Source organism: Anabrus simplex, chromosome 12, assembly GCF_040414725.1.
Source record: "Anabrus simplex isolate iqAnaSimp1 chromosome 12, ASM4041472v1, whole genome shotgun sequence".
Lineage (NCBI taxonomy): Eukaryota > Metazoa > Arthropoda > Insecta > Orthoptera > Tettigoniidae > Anabrus > Anabrus simplex.
Genome location: NC_090276.1, coordinates 55,084,111 through 55,107,110, shown reverse-complemented (window position 1 = coordinate 55,107,110; position 23,000 = coordinate 55,084,111). Strand labels below are relative to the sequence as shown.

At 38.5% G+C, this 23,000-nt stretch overlaps 1 protein-coding gene across 1 annotated transcript in view; it reads right to left on the bottom strand.

Moving 5' to 3' along the window:
* FBXO11 (F-box protein 11) overlaps window positions 1-23,000 on the bottom strand; it is a 115,741-nt gene that overhangs the window by 47,325 nt on the left and 45,416 nt on the right. The window contains exons 3-6 of the mRNA XM_067156704.2: window positions 15,533-15,686; window positions 14,530-14,785; window positions 7,578-7,890; window positions 5,156-5,400 (exon numbers count right to left, since the gene is read on the bottom strand). Coding sequence (XP_067012805.1) covers window positions 5,156-5,400; window positions 7,578-7,890; window positions 14,530-14,785; window positions 15,533-15,686 — 968 coding nt within the window. The remainder of the gene's footprint in view (window positions 1-5,155; window positions 5,401-7,577; window positions 7,891-14,529; window positions 14,786-15,532; window positions 15,687-23,000) is intronic.

Below are 23,000 nucleotides of genomic sequence, written 5' to 3'. Positions count from 1 at the left end.
CATGGGTACGATGCACGGGTACTGGAAACCCCCCAGGCCAGCCTCTTTACTGCTACGAATCACAAACCTATCTCGAACCTAATTTAGTGGTACTACTTGCAAGTACAGGCAACCCATGGTGTTCCCCGCATGATGGTACGAATCAAAAGTAGTTTCATGGTTCCAATTCAATCATCCCTTGGTCGCCCCTTTTAGTCCCCTCTTACAACAGGCAGGGGATACCACGGGTGTGTTCTACATGTGCGTCCCCCACCCGCAAGGGGTAATATTCAAGAACTCACCGAAAAATCACTATCATGTTGCACAGCAAGTACATATTTCAAAAACCTCAGTCCATATGGCTACTAAACTTTCAGACTTGAATCTTTATACAGTGACTATCATCCCTGAATTACAAACCTTTGACGATGGTAAATGAGTCAATTTCTGTAACTGGATTTTATAAAGTATGGTCGATGGCATTGCTGATCTGCATTTAGTAATTTTTCTCTGATGAGGAATGGTTTCACTTAAGCAGTCATATTGTTTCACAAAACAATAGATACTGGAGCATGGAAAATCCCTGGTTAATTTCCTAAGTTCCATGGCATAATTTCTGAAGTCGGCGTATGGTGCGCTAAAACAGCTCAATGAATAATAGGACCTATAATTTTTAAAGATATGGTAAATTCAGAAAGGTAATGCAGAAGAAATAACTCACGCCTTTTTCTTTCTTTCAAATGTTCTCAGATGAGAAGGAAAATAGGTATCGCAGATCTAAAGCATATGAATGGACATTTCATGAAAAGATGTCAGCGATGTACGAATGCAGGACAACACTTTCAACATCACCTGCGACTCCTTATAGTGCAATGCTATTATTACTCAAAGGTAACAAATCCCTACACTAGTGTTGTGGCAGCCCATCCACCATGCTTGCATGCAATTGTCCAGCCAGGACCGAAAACAAACGCAGTGCACTATATTAATGCAACCAGTGACTGTGTCCTTTCCTTCATTCGTAAGTGACACAATAACAGTAACTGCCAGAAACAAACAAAATGCAATGCCCTTTGATACAGAATAAGAAAGTTTAGGTTAAGATTCTCACAAACGTACGTACGTGCGCGTGCGTGTAGAGAGAGAGAGAGAGAGAGTGAGAGAGAGAGAATAAGTGCTAGATGAGAAATTATCTCAGAACACTTAAAAATAAGAAGAGGCTATTAAAGAGGATAATAAAGTCATAACAAATGTCAAATGGGTAAGGAATAAAAGAGAGAAATGAAAACTTATTTAGGATAGGATGTGAGAAACCTAATAGGACGAACAAAATACCACAATAAATCATCATATAAGAATAAGTAATGGGAAGAAACAAAGAAGGGGCAAATCAAATCGTATACAGAACGAACATGAACACGTAACTGGATAAGGAGACAATGGCAAACGTGGAAACACAAAACGACAAGGACATCATATTTTCAAATAGAAAAGCTCTTCCCTCGTCAATCCCAGTTCTTCCAGCCCTGATGAACTTTTTTCTGCTTTCCAGCCTGGAGGGCACTACACTCACCGACAGATCTTCAGTCTTGATATGGGAAGTTTACGATGAGAAGAAAGCCAGAGGCCAAGAAGAACATAGAATGTACTTGAAGGCAGCAGTGTGTGAAGGTTGTCCTACTCCTCCTGTGTTTTCATGCTTGTACTGTCTCCTCCTCCTGTTGTTCCCTCTTCTCACATTTATCTGCCATTATGTTTATCCTATTATATTTTCCTGTCATTCTATATATTACTTGATCTCAAAGCAAGAGATTAGTCCAAGGTGAAGCAATGCTACAGACAGGAGGGTAGGGATCAAATTAATCCATTTGCGGCATATGACGAGCAGTGGTTGTGCGCGGTGTTTCGGCGCATGAATCAAATGATGAGCTCAGCTTGCAATGATGCAGTCCCTCGCTTATCTTCGTGTATTGGATTCCCTTTGCAATATAATTTCTATTAATACACACTGTAGGGAAGTAGAGGCAAGTACTGATGGTAAACAATGCTGTCTGTATTTCTGTGTGACACTGGAATTGTTGAATAGCAGTTTATGTATTCAGTATTCATTATGCAGTAGAACCGGTTTTGCAGTAATTTCGACAAGAGATTGAAAGCTCTTGTAGACACTGTTGGCGATTATGGCAATAACGACGTTTCGGAAAATGAATCCGAGTTTGAGGATAGTGATAGCAACAGTGAAAGTGAAGAGAATATTGAAGGAAGTGAGAGTGCCGCACAAGGTTTTTCCAAAACGTGCATGGCCGGTGACACGAAAGAACCGCAGTAATTGGAAATTGGAGGAAAAGGGTAATAATAATAATAATAATAATAATAATAATAACTGGGATTGATGAGGGAAGAGCTTTTCTATTTGAAAATATGATGTCCTTGTCGTTTTGTGTTTCCACGTTTGCCATTGTCTCCTTATCCAGTTACGTGTTCATGTTCGTTCTGTATACGATTTGATTTGCCCCTTCTTTGTTTCTTCCCATTACTTATTCTTATATGATGATTTATTGTGGTATTTTGTTCGTCCTATTAGGTTTCTCACATCCTATCCTAAATAAGTTTTCATTTCTCTCTTTTATTCCTTACCCATTTGACATTTGTTATTGAGATTTCATGGATACAGGCGGGGTTTTCAGAAATAATTACAAAAAATGTATAGTCTGCCCACAGTCCGAAATTGCAATGTTTTCAGAGTACACGGATCCGCTCTTTTTTGAAATAATTTCAAATGAATCGTTTGTACCAAAACCAGCATTCACTCAACGAATGAAGAATGGGTAAGTCATAACCTTCAATGGCATGAATGCAAAATTTGAGTGAATGATCTGCACTAGTTTTTGTTCCATGCATGTTTTTGTGACAGGTACACTCAAACTACAGGTAGGCAAATTAAATCTGATTCCACAGTCAACAATGTGGTCATTTATTGTGACTTGAATGGGTTAAGTACATCATTAAACACCAACTTATTTCCCTTCTGCCATGCTTGTCAGATGACTTCCAGGTCACCTCACACTAGTCTCTTCACCTTTTCCAGCTGATATGAGACGGTCTCCAAGAAAACATACCTTAAGTCAGAAGGCAAGATTTTACAGGATGAGCAAAATATGGCATGGGGAGAAATATCAATTTCAGTGCCATCTGTTAGCCTCATCCTTAAACTACGTGATTGTAGAATCAACAGTCAGTGCATGGGAAAGTCTCTAAAAAAGTCCCCAAAACAGGCCATGCTCACTGACAAAACCACACCTTACAGTGCAATGGGAATTTTACTCAAGGTTTGTTTTCTTTTATGAATGTTCTGCTAAAGCTTCCTTGTACCGGTACTACAAAATTAAATATCCCATTCAATTCATGTCAGAGTGGGCTAAAGATAAAGATGGCATAGAAATGGAGTGACACAAAGTTGTGTCAGATACTTGTAACTCTTCCCTTGGTGGCACCAATATTCTTAACAATATTTAGGTAGTTTATAAGAATTACTTTTCATTGCGTCTTGACTGATAGTGATGTGGGTGATAATGAATGTGATTCAAGAGACGTGAACGTAATACTATACACGCTTACATAAACTATTAACAAACAGCCCCTGGCGTCCGGCTCCATGGCTAAATGGTTAGCGTGCTGGCCTCTGGTCACAGGGGTCCCGGGTTCGATATCCGGCAGGGTCGGGAATTTTAACCATCATTGGTTAATTTCGCTGGCACGGGGGGTATGTGTTGTCTTCTTCATCATTTCATCCTCATCACGATGCTCAGCTCGCCTATGGCGTTAAATTGAAAGACCTGCACCTGGCGAGCCGAACATGTCCTCAGACACTCCCGGCACCATTTAGCATCCTACATACACTAAAAGCCATATGCCATTTCATTTTTACAGCCCCTGGTGCTATTGGCCCCAAAGGACCTTTGGCCTACCAAGCAATAACTACTCAGTCTAAAGGTCTGCAGATTATGAGATGACGTGTGGTAGGCATGACAAATCTTCTTGGACGTTATTCTTCGCCTTCTAAATCGAAGCCACCGCATCACCGTCAGATAACTCCTTTAACTGTAATCATGTAGGTTCAGTGAATACTAAAACAGCTACCAGGTCCAAGTTAAACTCCCTAAACTTGTTGGAATTGAACGCAAGGCCTCTGGATAAGAAGTAGGCATGCTACCCCTACACTACGTGACTGGCACATGAACTATATCTAACGATATTTCTATTGCTATAGTATATAAGATTTTGATTAATAATGAATTTAAATTTTAATTTGGTACCCAAATAAGAAGTAATTTGGTAACCAAATGTTAAATTTCCTAATAACTTATTAATTTCCATTACTGTGATTCTTCTTCTTCTTCTTCTTCGTCGTCGTCTTCGTCTTGTGTTCCGGCCTTCTAAGGACCACGTTACAATTTCAATTCTTCCTCCTTAGTTTTTTCCTTTTCTTCCAATATTCTTTCATTGTTTCACTGTGCTTCTTCTTCCTTTCTTCAGTCCACTTTGTGCCTATTTTCTTTATTTATTTATTTATTTACATTTTATGGCCTTCATTGGACCACTCTAGCCAATTAATACAAATAATTTTTCAGTTTCCTGTCAGCCCAGTACTGTCATTATTATTAGACTCAGATTTTCCTAAAACATTACAAAATATGATTTCCGTATATTAATACATGTTCCATTCGATCTATTTTTCTTTTTAACTTCAATTTTCCAAGAATATTGTTCCTATACCCAATGAAGAAATCAAACTACCTTAAATATTAACTACACTGCTGCATCAGAATATCAAGGTTTGAAATTGATTTTCTCAACATTCAGTAAATTTTGTCTAACAAAACTCAAGACAAATGTTCAATTCTCAAGCTAGAGACCTCTGGTTTTCAAGATAACGATCGTTATATTATGTACTATCAAAACTTAAGAGCAATGTTTTTTTTTAAATGACACTTTCTGACTTAAGGTATCACTTTCTGAAAATTGTCACATGTCTTTTACATTTCTATCTAAGTAAACTACTATTCCTCAAAATTTTAGGTTTGTCACACAATCCTTTAGAGTCCAAATGATGAGAGCCATGAGCAAATCCTAATAATAAAATTTCAGTGTCCAATGTCCAAGGGATATTACTCACCAAACCATTCTCAAACGTAAAGATTCCGACGTCACGACCGTGATGAATGTGATTCCTCCGCATTATGGGGTTGGCAAAATTCTTCACCCAGATTCCAGCGAGAGCATTACGACTGATCTCATTATCTTCGTAGGTACCTTGGGCATAGTCTGTTACATACAGGCCTACATTTTCACAGTCACTGATATCACAGTGCTTTATCACCGGGTTAGCTCCGACTCCACTAACACACACAGCTGCACCAACTGTGAGAAAAACAATTGTCAGATTATAATCAATGGATCAACTAACTACATAGTTATGTGCAACAATCAAGACAGTGAGTTGATGGAGAACCCATCAAGGATTTATAAACAGAACACTTTAGATAATTCCAGCGGGAGATTTCAGTAAGAGATTTTCAAACCAGTCCTTAAAACAAAGAATGTTCCTTGATTAGGCAATAACACAAGCTAGAAAATAAGATGTCCACCTCAACTAACTTGTGAATCGTTGAAGATTTTGTTTTCACTTTTAGTAATGTTACCAAGGGGCTCGTAATTGGGCTTGCAGTACTCTTCCAGGGTGTCAATATCTGCTGGGATGATGGCACTAACTTTGTTTTCTCAAATAGAACAAAACTATTTTATACACCTAGACTTAAACGTACAAATATTATGAATTCAGCATTGCGATTATTTTGAAAAATGGACAGGTACCTCTCAAGAAAATGTAACATATTCAAACGCCCTTCATTTGCCAGCAAGAGGCTATCCTATTTGAATCTTGCTACGTATGAAACACAAGCTAGCTGTTGACATAGAGAATTCCTTCACCTTCTCCTGATGGTGGTGTTTAAGCAAATAAGCAGCAATGAGTGCTTCTAGCCTGGTAACAAGACCATAGCCACATTACTGTATGGGTCATCAGTCCACAAACTGACTTGAAGCTGCTCTCCATGCCACCCTTTTCATTTCAACATCACTACTACTCTAATCTGTTTGTCATATTCATGCCTTGGTTTCTACCAGAGGTGCTTACGCTGGGCGTTTCGTCCAGCGGACGCAGCAGGCACGTGATGGGCGTATGCTATTCAGCCGCAGTGATGTGGTTACGTCACAGGCTGTGAAGGTTAGGTTAAGTTCTCCCAGTCCTCTCGATCACTGCGGTGATGCCCAAGTTTAAAATGGTGGCATAAAATAATGAAAGAAAGAGGGCAAAAATCCACATCATTTTCAATTTACGTTGTAAGAAATAAGTTATTTCTGTTCATTGCAGTTTATATATTTTGACCAGATACAATAAAGAGTTAGGCCTACAAACTTAAATATTTTTGTACTGTATGTAATGAATTACAATTTACACTATTGTATTTTAAGAGGTGCTTTACAAACATTTCTATATAATAGGGAGTTAAGACAGCTTGTGCTTGCTACCAATCATGCCTACCAGGAATAACATCTGTTAGGTCTTTATTGAAATTAAGCATTATCACATGCATTATATTTAGTTTAGGAACATGACTTACATTCAGTGATAATAAGTGAATACTCTACAAATGTACAAACTTTCATGTTGATATCTTCCATGTAATTTTAAAAGAAATGTGTGCATAGTGAGGTAAATGTGGCTGACAGTTTTGACACATCCATCAGCTGCGAGCTTGAAAGCGAAAGGGTTAGGTTCTAAATGCCTTAAGATGTGTCTGGTCCAATTGTATTGAATCGTTCTTATCTCAACAACATAATTCTCTATCTCTTCTTTTCCGATCCGATCTACCCACCTGACCTTCAGCATTCTTAAGTAACACCACATTTCAAAATGTCTCTTCTTCTTTTTCTTCCTGCGCCAGTTATTGTACATGTTTCATTTCCATACATTACCACGCTCATCAGGAAAGTTTTCAAAAACACATATCAATGTTTGAAATGAACAAGTTTATTTTCTTGAGAATGGGCTTCCTTGATTGGTTTAATTACATTTTATGTCCTCTTTACTTCTGCTATTGTTTGTTATTCTACTGACTAGTAACAATATTCACCTACATTTGGTAAAACTTCACTTCCTAATCTAGTGCTTCCTGCAACATAAATCTGTTCTACTACATTCCATCACTTTTGTTTTGGATTTATTTTCATCTTGTACTTTTTTCCATGACTTTATATGTACCATTCAGCAATTTCTCCTGATCTTCTACACAGTCTGATAAAATAACAGAGCTTAGCGTTTTGATAACCTCTCCTAGAAATATGGAACCTTTTTCAAATTCCTCTTAGATTCCATTTATCACTAGTTCCACATGAACACCAAAAAGAAGTGGGGATAAACCACAAACCATATCAAGTTATTTACAATGACTGAAAAAACCTAATAGCCAATTTTATTATCACAGTATTTCTCACCGTTATAAAGGAGAGAATAACACACTAGACATGTTACTTACCGACTGAAGTACTCCGAATTATGCAATGGTCTACTGTGGGACTACAGTTCTCTCCAACTTCTAGACAGTAGTGTTTGTGATGGGGAACTGTCGACGTAACGTCTGGGGAGAACTTGAGCGTGAGGTGACCAGCGTAAGCCTGCTTCGAGCCTTCGACAAACATCACTGTTGACTCCGATTCACGTTCCAAGATAACAGACTCTGCCACATTGCCTGGAGCCGCTCCCACGAGTGCCACGTCTGAGTCGATGACAAGGAACTCACCACGGTATGTACCAGCATGAAGGAACACCAACGCTCGACTTCCCTCCGTCTAGATGGTTACACACAAAATGTAAGATTAAGATAATAAAAACACATGAAAGAAATTAAGTGAACATTCGTAGCAATCAAAGATTTCAAACTAAATATCTTTGGAACTGAATATAACCCATATTTTCATCAATCTTATACACAATGGAAGAATACCCACCGATTTTCAAATCTCAATTCTTACAACTTGAGCGGACTCGGCATACTGAATAACAATGCCTGACTGGAGTACTCCAGATTATCAAATGCTTTAATGAGATGTTCGTTTATGAGAAGTTCTTAACCACTAGACAGAAAGATGTTCTGTCAAATAATCCCACCACACAGTCCCAACAAAATACTGCAGTTCTAAAGAAGTTATGACTTACAACAATTTCCTTAAATGTTGTAACATTTACTTTGCAAAAATGTACCTTAATAAGTAAAAGCTTCGTAAAAAGGATGTACTGAAGTGTCTCAGATTTTGTGATTTGGAGAATCAGAAATGTTAACCTGTGTCACCCTACACAAGCATGAAAGATACTCAGACAATTTTCTTCTTCCTGTTCTGTACAGTTTTTATTCCCTATGACCTACTATTCGGTGTGGTGTCACGGTAAATGAAGTGCAATATAGCAGTACTACTGTATGATTTGCTGGTGGCATAGATCTTATTGCAAAAGAGGAGCCAAGAAGGTGAGGCAAGTCTGTAATATAAACATTAATGAAGAAGAAAATAGAAGTTGCACTTGTAACAGTAACAAGAAGGCTGACATTTGGTTAGAAGGAGACCAAGTTCCAACAACCAAACTCATTTGCTTATCTATAAAATGGAAACTGCAACCAGGATAGGACAAAACAAGCATTTAACAAAGAGAAATGTCTACCGACATCTAAAACCATAATGGTTTATAATGAGATGTAGATGGTTTGTAATCTAAAACCATGGCGCTAACACATAAGAGATTTATAAAAACATACATATGGAGCATTGCTACATATGTCTTGGAAACAGGACGCCTCAGAAACACTGTGAAGGATAGATCAAGAGCATTTAAGATGTGGTGCTGATGTACAATACCTTGGGATAAAGAGGGAAGGGAATGAAGAAATGCTTTTTCTAACACCGGAAAGGTACAGCCTCATTGATGCCATTCAGAAAAGGAAAACTCAACTTATCAGCCACCTGATAAGACACCCTTAACTCGTGCACCACACTACAAGAAGAATGTGTTGAAGGTGACTGACATAGATACGTATTTCTTATTAGCATCAGACACGGACAACCTAATCAAGAAATCAAGCCAATACACTACTTCCATGTTACCCACCAACTTTTGGGTTGACGAGGAGATGATCATGATCCTTAATTACATCATAAACACTTGTAATACAGAGTTTGTTTCTACCTATTCTATCGCATTAATGGGCACTCGATACATGTGGAAGTGAGGGAGGAGGAAGCAGGAGGAGTGATAACCTAGAGGCGGTGTCAGCCAATGCGCCTGGGATTTTAGCAAAGAAAAATATCATTCCTGTGGTTTGGATTCTATGTAAAACTGGAGGCCCCATGGCTAGGATGAAAATATCAACAATCCCATAAAACTATAAGCTTGCTTTTTGACATGGGTGTGTTCACATCTAAATTTCACGCTAGGATAACCAGTTCAATAGGCACTCCCTTTCTCCTTCTAATAGGCAAATAATGTCATTCACAGTATTTTTGTCTTCCCAAGCTTCTGACAATTCAGAAATTTAGGAACAGCTAGGTCACTGGCCTGTGATGGCATGGTATGTGTTTAGAATTTACCCATTGACTACAGTGAACATGTAAATGTGTTTAAAATAATCTGCAGGATTGATCTACAATTCCTTATTCTTTGCAAAAGGACTTCACTGATATTATTCCAGGAGGACTTACTGAAATTCACAATTGCAATGTCTAGATATCTCAATAAATAAACCCTTAAACAGTATAATGGAAGAGGAATGGTGCAAATGAATGATGAACACCAACAGGAATTCATGCCAAAGGAAGCTTTAACATGGCCTACCATTAAACAAGTGCGTAATTGGGCAAAAAAATTGTGGTCTAAAGTGAGTTACTGTCAAATCTTTCAAGAAGTGGGACATAAACAACGTTCTTCATGGCAGTGAAGCCCATCATTTAAATGAAAGGGAGGAAGATGACAATGTGATTTTAAAGGTCAGTTCAGTTTTATAAAATAATAAGTTATTTTGTAGTCTGACGTCTGCCTATAAATGATTAATTCATTAGTTATTTTTCTGAAAAATTAAGGTGCATCTTATACTCCGTAAAATACGGTATAAATAAAAGTGATAAAACTAGGTAAGGCATTGATTTAAAAATACTTGTAAATATCACAAAAAAAGTTAAAAGATAAAATCAACATTAAAGAATAAACCAAGAACATAAAAAGACAGTTTTAGATAGCTGAAAGTACAACTTAGCTTAAATGAGTTATTAAATATAAATATTCATTTAATGTAATAGGAAGATAATTAAAAATACCTTGTAAAAACATTTTCTAGCCATCTGCTCAACAAGAGATGCCAATTACAAACACAGAACGTAATTGAGAAACAGTGCACTGGGCGAACAGGAAAAGACAGACAAAAATTACTTATTATTATTCGTACATGAAGAAACATGTTGAGTACTGTATTGCAGTTGTAAGTTTAAATGGAAGAGATAAAATTATTTTATGAAATTTAATAATGTCTTTTTTTTTGTTATAAGTACTTCTATTTAGCACTTTGATGTCAGATTTCAAAGTAAAAATTTAAAAAAGTAAAAATAAACCTGATTAAGTTTGGTTCCCTCCTCTGCGAACCATGTGACCTTGTCGCGGTGGGGAGGCTTGCGTGTCCCAATGATGCAGATAGCCGAGCCGCAGGTGCAACCATATCGGATGGGTATCTGTTGAGAGACCAGACTAACGAATGGTTCATCGAAAGGGGGGTAGCAGCCTTTCGGTAGTTGCAAGGGCGGCAGTCTAGATGATTGACTGATACGGCCTTGTAATAATACTCAACATGGCTTAGCTGTATTGATACTGCTACACGGCTGAAAGCAACGGGAAACTACAGCCGTAACCACCTCCCGAGGACATGCAGCTCTCTCTGTATGAATGATGTACTGATGATGGCTTCCTCCTGGGTAAAATATTCCGGAGGTAAACTAGTCCCCCATTCGGATCTCCGGGTGGGGACTACACGAGAGGGGGCGATCATCAGGAAGATGGATACTGACATTCTGCGAGTCGGAGCGTGGAATGTTAGAAGTTTGAATCGTTGTGGTAGGTTAGAGAATCTGAAAAGGGAGATGGATAGGCTAAAGTTAGATGTAGTTGGTATAAGTGAAGTACGTTGGCAGGAAGAACAGGATTTTTGGTCAGGCGACTACCGAATTATCAACACGAAATCAAACAGGGGTAATGCAGGAGTTGGTTTAATAATGAATAAGAAAATAGGGCAGCGGATAAGCTACTACGACCAGCATAGTGAAAGAATTATTGTCGCCAAGATAGACACCAAACCAATGCCCACCACAATAGTGCAGGTCTATATGCCTACTAGTTCAGCGGATGATGAAGAAATTGAAAGAATATATGAGGAGATAGAAGATTTAATACAATATGTCAAAGGTGACGAGAATCTAATTGTGATGGGAGACTGGAACGCAGTGGTAGGCCAAGGAAGAGAAGGTAGCACAGTAGGAGAATTTGGATTGGGACAAAGGAACGAAAGAGGAAGTCGGCTGGTTGAATTCTGCACTGATCATAATTTAGTCCTTGCCAATACTTGGTTCAAACACCACAAACGGCGGCTTTATACGTGGACGAGACCTGGAGACACTGGAAGGTATCAAATAGACTTCATTATGATTAGGCAGAGATTCAGAAACCAGGTGTTGGATTGCAAAACTTTCCCAGGAGCAGACGTGGACTCTGACCACAACTTGGTCATGAAATGCCATCTGAAGTTGAAGAAATTGAAGAAAGGAAAGAATGCAAAAAGATGGGATCTAGACAAGTTGAAAGAAAAGAGTGTGATGGATTGTTTCAAGGAACATGTTGCACAAGGACTAAATGAAAAGGCCGAAGGAAACACAGTAGAGGAAGAGTGGAGAGTCATGAAAAATGAAGTCAGTAGGGCTGCTGAAGAAATGTTAGGAAGGAAGAAAAGATCAACTAAGAATCAGTGGATAACTCAGGAGATACTAGACCTGATTGATGAACGACGAAAATACAAGAATGCTAGAAATGAAGAGGGCAGAAAAGAATACAGGCGATTAAAGAATCAAGTGGATAGAAAGTGCAAGGTAGCTAAGGAAGAATGGCTGAAGGAGAAGTGCAAGTATGTCGAAGGCTGTATGGTCCTGGGAAAGGTAGATGCTGCATACAGGAAAATCAAGGAAACCTTTGGAGAAAGGAAATCTAGGTGCATGAATATTAAGAGCTCAGATGGAAAGCCACTTCTAGGGAAAGAAGACAAAGCAGAAAGATGGCAGGAGCATATCCAACAGTTGTATCAAGGTAACGATGTAGATAATTTGGTTCTGGAACATGAAGAGGCTGTTGATGCTGATGAAATGGGAGACCCAGTTTTGAGGTCAGAGTTTGACAGAGCTGTGAGTGACCTAAATAGGAACAAGGCACCTGGAATTGATGATATTCCCTCTGAATTACTGACTGCCTTAGGAGAAACCAGCATGGTAAGGTTATTTCATTTAGTGTGCAAGATGTATGAGACAGGAGAAGTCCCATCCGATTTTCGGCAGAATGTTGTTATACCTATTCCCAAGAAAGCCGGTGCTGACAGGTGTGAAAACTACCGCACTATTAGTTTAGTATCTCATGCCTGCAAAATTTTAACACGTATTATTTACAGAAGAATGGAAAAACAAGTTGAAGCTGAGTTGGGGGAAGATCAATTTGGCTTCAGAAGAAATGTAGGAACACGTGAAGCAATCCTGACTTTACGTCTGATCTTAGAGGATCGAATCAAGAAGGACAAGCCCACGTACATGGCATTCGTAGATCTAGAAAAGGCATTCGATAATGTTGATTGGACCAGGCTATTTATGATTCTGAAGATGATAGGGATCAGATACCGAGAACGAAAAATTATCTATAACCTGTATAAAAATCAGTCTGCAGTGATAAAGAATCGAGGGCTTTGAAAAAGAAGCAGCAATCCAGAAAGGAGTGAGGCAAGGCTGCAGTTTGTCCCCTCTCCTTTTCAATGTTTACATAGAACAGGCAGTAAAGGAAATCAAAGAGAAATTTGGAAAGGGAATCACAGTCCAAGGAGAGGAAATCAAAACCTTGAGATTTGCCGATGATATTGTTATTTTATCTGAGACTGCAGAAGATCTCGAGAAGTTGCTGAATGGTATGGATGAAGTTTTAGGTAAGGAGTACAAGATGAAAATAAATAAGTCCAAAACAAAAGTAATGGAGTGCAGTCGAACGAAGGCAGGTGATGTAGGAAATATTAGATTAGGAAACGAAGTCTTAAAGGAAGTAGATGAATATTGTTACTTGGGTAGTAAAATAACCAACGATGGCAGAAGTAAGGAGGACATAAAATGCAGACTAGCACAAGCCAGGAAGAATTTTCTTAAGAAAAGAAATTTGCTCACTTCAAACATTGATATCGGAATTAGAAAGATGTTTTTGATGACTTTTGTGTGGAGCGTGGCATTGTATGGAAGTGAAACATGGACGATAACTAGCTCAGAAAGAAAGAGAATAGAAGCTTTTGAAATGTGGTGTTACAGAAGAATGCTGAAGGTGAGATGGATAGATCGAATCACGAATGAAGAGATACTGAATCAAATTGGTGAGAGGAGATCGATTTGGCTACATTTGACGAGAAGAAGAGATAGAATGATAGGACACATCTTAAGACACCCAGGACTTGTTCAGTTGGTTTTTGAAGGAAGTGTAGGTGGCAAGAACGGTAGGGGTAGACCAAGGTATGAATATGACAAACAGATTAGAGCAGATGTAGGATGCAATAGTTACGTAGAAATGGAAAGATTAGCACAGGATAGGGTGGCATGGACAGCTGCATCAAACCAGTCTATGGACTGATGACTCAACAACAACAAGTTTGGTTCTGTATCATTTTCCACCTCACTCAACTGATAGCATTAACCTTAGTTAAGACAACACAATTTATCAGATTCCTTCTATACTGTCACTATTAACAAGTTCAATTGTAGTACCTTACCAGTCTAATTTTTCTTTTTTTGGCATATGTTAAATAAATAATTAAATAAATAAATAAATAAATAAATAAATAAATAAATGAGCATTATTTCATTTCATTTCATATATAAGCCTGGTGAGAAATCTTCACCACATGCTTGCCCTCTCGCCCTGCATATCCATCCCTCTACCTACCTCCTCTCCAGCCTCCAAAGAGATGTCACAATTCTCTAGGATTGAAGGAACAGTGGCTGTGATATGCCATCCAGATTTATTAATTACAAGAAATACTCAAACAATTTGGATAAAATTCCTACACTTCAAAAAGCAGAGTACAATATAACATATATCAGGCATAATGTGCATTATGAGCTCTAAATATACAAAGACAAAAAGATGCAAAAATGAGAGTTATTACAGACCCCGTCTGAGTTAGAAGCCCGTTCCTCCGCATAGTCCAGAGCCTGTTGAACGTTGTTGAAGTAGACAATATTGCGTCCGCGGAATGTCATGTCCTGGTACCCCGGTCGCACATGAACACCACGGTATAGTTGATGGAAGCTCTCCTTCCAAGGATTTGCATGTTCACAGTCCTCTGGAGCGACAAATTCGAAGCGACATGGGGCGGGATTGAAGAGTGGGAGATCATACTCGTACACATGCTGGTATAGGCTTTTCCTGAAGGAAAGACAAGAACAAGCGAGACTGAGAAGCAGCACAATTTGTGTGTGTAACTCTGACCAGGAACATTCATCCAGTACAGCAGGCATATACTAACCAGTACTCAAATTTTAAACAATGAAATACAGATATTACACTACACTGGACCAGTCGAGCTTTCTTCCATCGAGTAGTCACCAAAAGTGACCACTGAACACAACTCTAACATTCAAGCTAGACATTTTTTTTCTTTCTTTGCAGTACTGGGCACAATTATTTTAGTTAGTGTTTTTTTCATATCGTCCCCACTATGGCAAACTAGTGAAAAGTGACAAACTAACCAATCTGTAGTTCTGAAGTTTTGGTCTACATCTCATTATTTATATTTGTCTACCCTCTGACAAGTAACATCTGCAGCTCTTTCTGTATGGCTAAGAGATAAAACCAATCATTAAATATCAAAATTGATTTGACATGAGTAATCACAACTTCTTTCACTCTCCTAATTTTTTGATAATTTGCAGATTCGTTAGTTTGCTAGAGAGAGAGAGAGAGAGAGAGAGAGAGAGAGGGGGGGGGGAGGGACACACACATGATATAGATTTGCACTATAAAAGATCTGTAGGACTGAGGAATATGACATTTATTAATACACATGTAGTTTTCCATATGAAGATCAAGATAGAAGAATCTTTGCAGACCAGTGTAGTGAATAATCCAAGCTTTACGCAGCGAACTGTACAATGGAATAGCTTCAAAACTCACCAAAGTTCCGTGTCATTGGCAATAGCCTGGAAGCGCTTGCAGACTTGGCTGACACGACATAAGTCCTGTTCTAGTAGGTAGCTGAAGATAGTGAGTAGAACTTCATCCGGGAGTTCATACTGCAGGTAGTGGGCTGCTGATGTGGCACAACAGGCTGCAAGAGAAGAAAAATGCCCACACTCTTTATTATGCATGTCTAAAGGGGTGTTAGTTCATCACTGGACACCAAGATTCCAACAAACAGTGCAAGCACTGCTACAAGACTGAGAGAAAAATATAACAGCCATGTGAAGTGTTAGAGCTGACCTCAAACAATTACTGACTTCTGTAACTTTTGTTTTTGTAACATTTCTGTGACATCTGGGGAGGAAAAAAGTTCACACATGGTCATATACAGTGCATTACAACATTTCACAAAACTTAAGGAAGTTTATTGCAAATATTCTGAAACAAGTGCATGTAAAATGAAAATTATAGTTGCTTGATAACATTATGTTTACAGAAGTGGAGATGCACATATTTTTAGTTAAAAAATTGCATTATTTAATATTTTTTCACAGAATACAGCTTCCTCTTTTGAGCTGGCAAAATTCTCCACTAGATCAAAAGTTGTTTGTAAATGTCTATGTATGTTACGCATCGGACGCCGTGATAGAAGCTAGATGGGTCCCAACCAGGAATTATGAAGCGCCATCACACGACTAGCTGTACACAGATTCTGCCATAATTTCTGTGAAAATCCATACTTCCATCAACCAAACAAAAAATGTGTGTGCAAATTATGGCAAAGAAAATGTGAAAGATATAATCTCGATAAGTGCAAAAATTGTACAAAGTCCTTGAATGAATACAGTAAAGAACGGAAGTGAACCTCAATAATTTTTAAACACCTCTTGTACTGGTATGGCTATTCAGCTGCAATAAGAGAGTATTCAGTATGTATGTTACTTCCTGCTCCCCATTCTGTCCATGTCTGTGGCTCATCCATAACTAGCATTTTTATACTTGATCATCGTAATTTATAAACTATTTCAAGATATTCGCATTACATTTTTCATGGTAGGTTACTTTATTTATATAAACTAAATTCTCTAGGTTATTTTCTTCAAAACAAGTTAAATTAGTTGTATAAAAATGAGGAAGACTGAAATCAAAGATAATGGTTAAGAAATAAAAAATTCTGAACAAATATCTTAAGAGATTCTAGAATCTAGAGTATGTAGATGAAAAAAGTCTTTAAATCAATTCAGTGAAAGAATCATGTAAATATTAATTGAATTTTAGCTCTTTATACGATAAACCCCATTTAGGTGCAAAAAATCCAAATATGATTTTAAAAATAACAGGTTTAATTGTATGTACAAAGTTGCACAAAAATAACCAGAGTTTTATTGCTTTTCAATGCTCTCTAGCTTGTGTTTGAAATAAAACAAGGCCTGACAATAAGTGACAGAACATGTTACCTGAACCGAGCATAGATCTTTAATTGCAACAGCACGCATTAGATTTTGCATTCTTCCTTCTACTCCAAGCCCCAAGAAGGTCATGGGTGAAGCAAACAGAGGAACGGTCATGCACCTCATCATTTATGATCAGCAAGGCATCATATACAATCACGTGGTGGTTGCTGCTGATTAATATTGATGCACTGAAGGGGGCATTCGCTAGGAAAATTACTGTCAAACAATCAACCCTTGCTCAAATGGAATGGTCCTTCCTCAAGACAATGAGCCAACTCATCACGCCATCAAGACTCGTCATCATACTGGGTATTGAGGTGATGTCACACCCACCTTATTCGCTGGACCTATCACTAAGTGATTTCCACCTATTTCCTACAGTGAGAAAGGAGCTTCAGGGTCATCATAATGATGAGGAGTTAAACAATACAGTCTTGGGTATACTCAACAGACTATCAAAGAATGGATTTTGGTAGTGTGTTGAACAGTGGAAAATACTGTATCCTGGGGGAGAATACATTGGAGGTCTGTAGGTGAATGTAAATAAAGGCAGTCAGTATTTACCAGTAATAAATTATTTTGTTAAGAAGGAAGCCTCACTTTCCAGTGCTGACTCAGTTAAATGTAACTTAAAAGCTTTTCACTCTGTCAAACACGTAAGTTAAATATAATTACACTAAAATGTAGCTGTAAAAAAATACACAATATTAAAATATTCTTTTAAACATATGTTATAGTGTTATATGTGTTATAATTAGCATTTTTGCCACACTGAAAAGTTTTAAAATTACAATAACTCAGTTGACACTGGAAAATATGGCTTCCTCAATATATATATATATATATATATATATATATATATAGTGCATAACAGTCTTGTTTGTACAAGAGGTTATTGCAACGAAATAACGGTTAAACTTTTGTATACAATTATTGTGATGTATTTTATTACCCATATCGTAAGAGATAAATTAATAAACAATTTAAATAATAAAGAAACAGATACGTAATCTTAAAATTTAACACAAATACAAGCAATGTACCATAACCGGGCGTTTCATCGTGCAACAATCTTGTTTGTACATTTGCAGAAGAAAATGAAAATTTCACTGAAACAACTTATTTCCTTGGATTTAATACCCCGATGAGTATCCTCTGGCTTTGAGAACTGCCTTGCACCTTCGCTGCATGGAATGCACCAGTTTTTCACATCTTTCTGGATCGGTTTTACCCCTTCTTCGTCAACTGTACTTCTTAACTGCTCAAATGATTGACGTTTCCTTGCATGAACCCTTATTTTTAGGTCAACCAACAAAATTTCTGTGAGTTTCAAGACAGGGGATTGGGCAGGAGTTCGCAGTTGCGTTGGTAAGTTCTATATCAGCCACTGTTTGCAAATATTAGCTGTGTGCTTGGGGTCATTGTCTAGCTGAAAGATGTAGCGAGACCCCAACCCCATTTTTACTGCACTCTGTTTGACATTGGTCTTTAAAATGTTTAAATAACCTCATCTGTCCATGATGCCATTGATGATTCCGATATTTTCCACTCCACAAGACGGCATGCACCCCCAAATCAAAATTGATCCAACTCCATGTTTTGCGGTGGCTAGGGTATTTGCAGGTTTATTGGCTGTATTTACTTGTCTTCATACATAAATGTTTCCATCCGAACCGTATAGAGATTTTTGGTCTCATCTGACCAAATAACGTTGTTCCAGAACGTACAATCCTTGTTTTCACACTCTCTGCAAAAATTCATTCTGGCTTTTCGATTGTCTTAGTAACAAACGACCTTTTCCGTGGCCGTCTACTGTGATAATCATATTTCCATAATACCCTACGAATTGTCTGACGACATTTTATTCTTCGTACTTCCTTCCAGCATTACTCGGATCTTAGGTGCACTTAATTGTGGATTCTGTTTTACTTGTTTCACAATATAATGTTCGTCTCTCTTATTCGGTATCTTTTCTTTTGCTTTTCTTGGGAAATTATTTGTGGTTCCTCTATATCTGAATTTGTCCAACACATAGTGTATTGTGAAATGCGGTTTATTTACTTTGCGTCCAATTTCAGGCAAAGAATACCCTTGCAATCCAAGAGATAAAATTACACTTTTTAGTTCGTCACGTAACTCTGTTATTTTACCTATTATGTAACTCACGGCCTGGTGTACAAACTGCGAAAGTATACACACTAGCACAGCACAGATACACACCAGCTAACTAGGAGTGTTCCCGAGCGAATACGAGGTAGTGAACGTGTACAAACAAGACTGTTGCAAGCAAGTAGGCCACTACACAACATATTTCACTCCTATTCTTTAAAAATGATGTACCGAGACTTTTGATCGTTAACATCAAGTTCTCAACACCTTGTGCAATAACTTATCCAAGTCTCGTGCATTGGTTATGTACTATTTAGAAATTATAAAGCCATTATATCTATTAAATGGGGTGTACAAACAAGACTGTTATTTCTCCAGGAGAAATTTGTAACAAATTTGATCTAGCTCCCACCAGAAGACATAGTGCACTGCAAACTTTATGTCTCGCCAGCAAGGCCATTACAGGTACTTAAGATGCTTTTTAAAAATCTAAACAGTGTTTCATGAATGGTAATGATAAACAAGCAAAATTTAGTTCTGACCCTCAGCTTAATTATCAAGCATTCCGGAAAAAAAAAGAATTTTATCGTCGTCCGTAGCTTGAAATCATTAGGCGGTAGTATTAGTAGTAGTAGTAGTAGTAGGGTGGAGTTTTCTTGCGTTCATCTGGTTTTTTGTTTGCTAATGGTTTACCGCTGCACACAGACGGGTTTTCAGCGACGATAGGAAAGGTCAAGGTCGAGTAAGGAAATGCCCGCGTCTTAATTAATGTGGGGTTCGAACCCACCTTCTCCCAAACGCAAGCTTACAGCTACGCGGTCCGTACCACGCAGTCGGGACTAGTAGTATGGTATCAGCTACGAGCATGCAGGCCACTTGAAAGTGGTGTTACTTGGCGGCCTGTGTGTCAATTTAGAAGTGTTGATTGCTCTGTCACTAACTATTGAATCGGAAATCTAAGAGACGGTTATTATAAAGTCGGTCGGTTCAAAGAAGTGTACGCTTACAACATTATAACTGGCCCATGTCAAGTACTAAAAATCTGTTTAAGCTAATACAATGCCCCCCCCCCCCGCCCATATAAAGAACTCGGTCCACTGGGTTCACCGTTATCTTAAAACGGCCATGCCACCGATCCTCTCTTTAAAATGAAATGATTCTAAGGCAATTACACTGTCTCAGACAAGAACTAAAGAAATAAACTCACGTTATCACGAAACCATCCGAAAGTATAGACCACTAAAATTTTAAAAATATATGTACATCAGGATAACTCAAACGATTCCGGATAATTATAGGAGAGTAGCAAGCTTTCTCTCTCGAAAGTGGAAGTGGGCGAACTAACTAGCTTGCAATTCTACTAAAGTAACTCAAAAAACCTCTTGTCATATGCCACGGTACCCAGAGATTTACTAATAATTCGAACCACATTTCTTTGTACCGACTAATAATCATCTAATGGTTTCGGCTGCCGTGTGCAGGCATTTTTATCTGATGCCATTTAGGCTGCTGCGTGTCAATTTTTTGCTACTGACTTTTAAGTTGCACCGACACAGATAGGTCTTATGGCGACGATTTGATAGGAAAGGTCTAGGAGTTGGAAGGAAGCGGCCGTGGCCTTAATTAAGGTACAGGTACAGCCCCAACATTTGCCTGGTGTGAAAATGGGAAATCACGGAAAACCATCTTCAGGGCTGCCGACAGTGGGATTCAAACCCACTATCTCCAGGATGCATGCTCACAGCCGCGTGCCCCTAACCGCACGGCCAACTCGCCCGGTGCGTGTCAAACTTAAACGTTCCGTCTTACGCTATCCGATGGTACAGAAACTGGAACTGCTGACCAATGGCTGAGTTTTAAAACAAGCTTACAATTTTACGCGAGTGTTGGTATTGTGCCACAACACCTCCGGTTCAACGTGGGCTCCGAACAACAGGGCCGATGACCACTCCCACCCTCTCATTTGTATGACTTGGAGGCTTCGAACCGCACGCGCCTTGGTGAGAAACCAGCTACCATGTCACTAAGCCATTACAACGCTCTGAACAAGAAATAGCCATGCATTTACACATAGACCTTTCACGGAACTCACGTAACAAATTTAAGAACGATGACCAACTTCAACAAAGCATCGATCGCTAATGTGTGTTTAGAAAAAAAAAAAAAATGAAATACTGACAGCCGACATGACCAAAATCGTATACTTTCGAGGCAGCGCCTACAAAGCGGGACAAATTTCGGTAACATTAATGAATGCTGAATAAGGGAAAACTTTATTTCAGAATATTCTTTACCCACAAAGTACGTCATCGAATCTATTCCTCATAATGCTGTTGAATATTAGCAAGTTTATTTGCCTCTATCCGAAAGAAATACAGAGGCTTTTCCCCCTAGTTTTATCATGTTTTTAAGTGAAATAGTTTAGAGAAATTGAAGTGTTATTACAGGAACAGGTTATACTGCAATAAATTATCACCGGAATCAGGACGTCTGGCTCTTAGTTCGTGAGAGAAACGGCGGGCGGCGCATGCGTGGAAGTCAAGAGTGAGTGGCAAGTATGAATCAGCTGTTCATTCTGAGAACAGAGCTACGCGCGATCGGAATAGATACGGTCTCATCGGGTGGAGGAGTGATACAACCATCTTACAACATTTTCGTCTTGGCTTAGAGTACCTCTTTGCATATTCATACCGGAACAGTTACCTATTGACCAATACAGAATAAAAAGGTCACGGAACTACACTAATACGAACATGAACTTATGAGTGATTTGGTTATTTCATTTTATGGCTTGGGACACTACAGTTATCAGCCATATCCAGCCATTACATGCGTACATTTCGACAAGCAATACTTGTCAACTTCAGTGTCTGCTTTAGTGAGCGAATTTGTATTGTTGTGACTGAACTGCGATTTGGGATGAAAGTGGTTGTAGCCTTTAGTTGGGTACATTCCCGGCATTTTTATGACCTTCAACAATAGTCGACGGTGAGATAAGACCCCAACTCACAGCAGAAGCCATACAAACTAAGGAGAAATACCAACAACCAGTTCCAATACGTCCCTATTACTCCAAAACCTCGTAACTTCAGCGACCACCGAAATAGAGACTTTGAGTGTACTGAATGAAAAATATCGATCCTCATATCTATGGAACCTGATGATGCATAAATATCCATTTTCAAGATAATAGCAAAAAATAAAACAACACACACCGTAAAGTGCGTCATGTCTGTTAGTACAAAACGTCGTAAATGTATGACTTGGATACAGATTTTGACGATTTAATGCGCTAACACAAAAACTTGTACTCATGACTTGAACATGGTTTCAGACATGAAGTCAATCATAAAACCTACCATTTCCAAATGGGCCGACAATAACTTTCTTTACAACTTGTTTTACGTCGCACCGACACAAGTAGGTCTTATAGCGACAATGGGATAGGAAAGGCCTAGGAGTGGGAAAGAATCAGCCGTGACTAAGGTACATTCCCAACATTTGCGTGGAGTAAAAATGGGAAACCATGGAAAACCATCTTCAGGGCTGCCAGCAGTGCGCCTCGGACCCGCTATCTCCCGGATGCAAGCTCACAGCTGCCCGACCAATTCGCCCGATGACAAATTAATGTCGATACCTTGTATAGGGCCTATCCATTTCGTACGTATTATCAAATTTGCAATTATTTACATCAGAATAGACTGATGCTGCGATGTGCATTATTAACTTAGCATTTATTTATTTATTCATTCATTAAACACCCAACAAGCAAAGCTCAATTTAAGGGACTGGATACATAGGACATATGGATAATATTTAAAAGGTCTTTTTCCAATCTTAGAAAAGTTACGTTCTATGAGTATACTTAACCTACCTAACAAGAAAAGTAATTTCTGGAG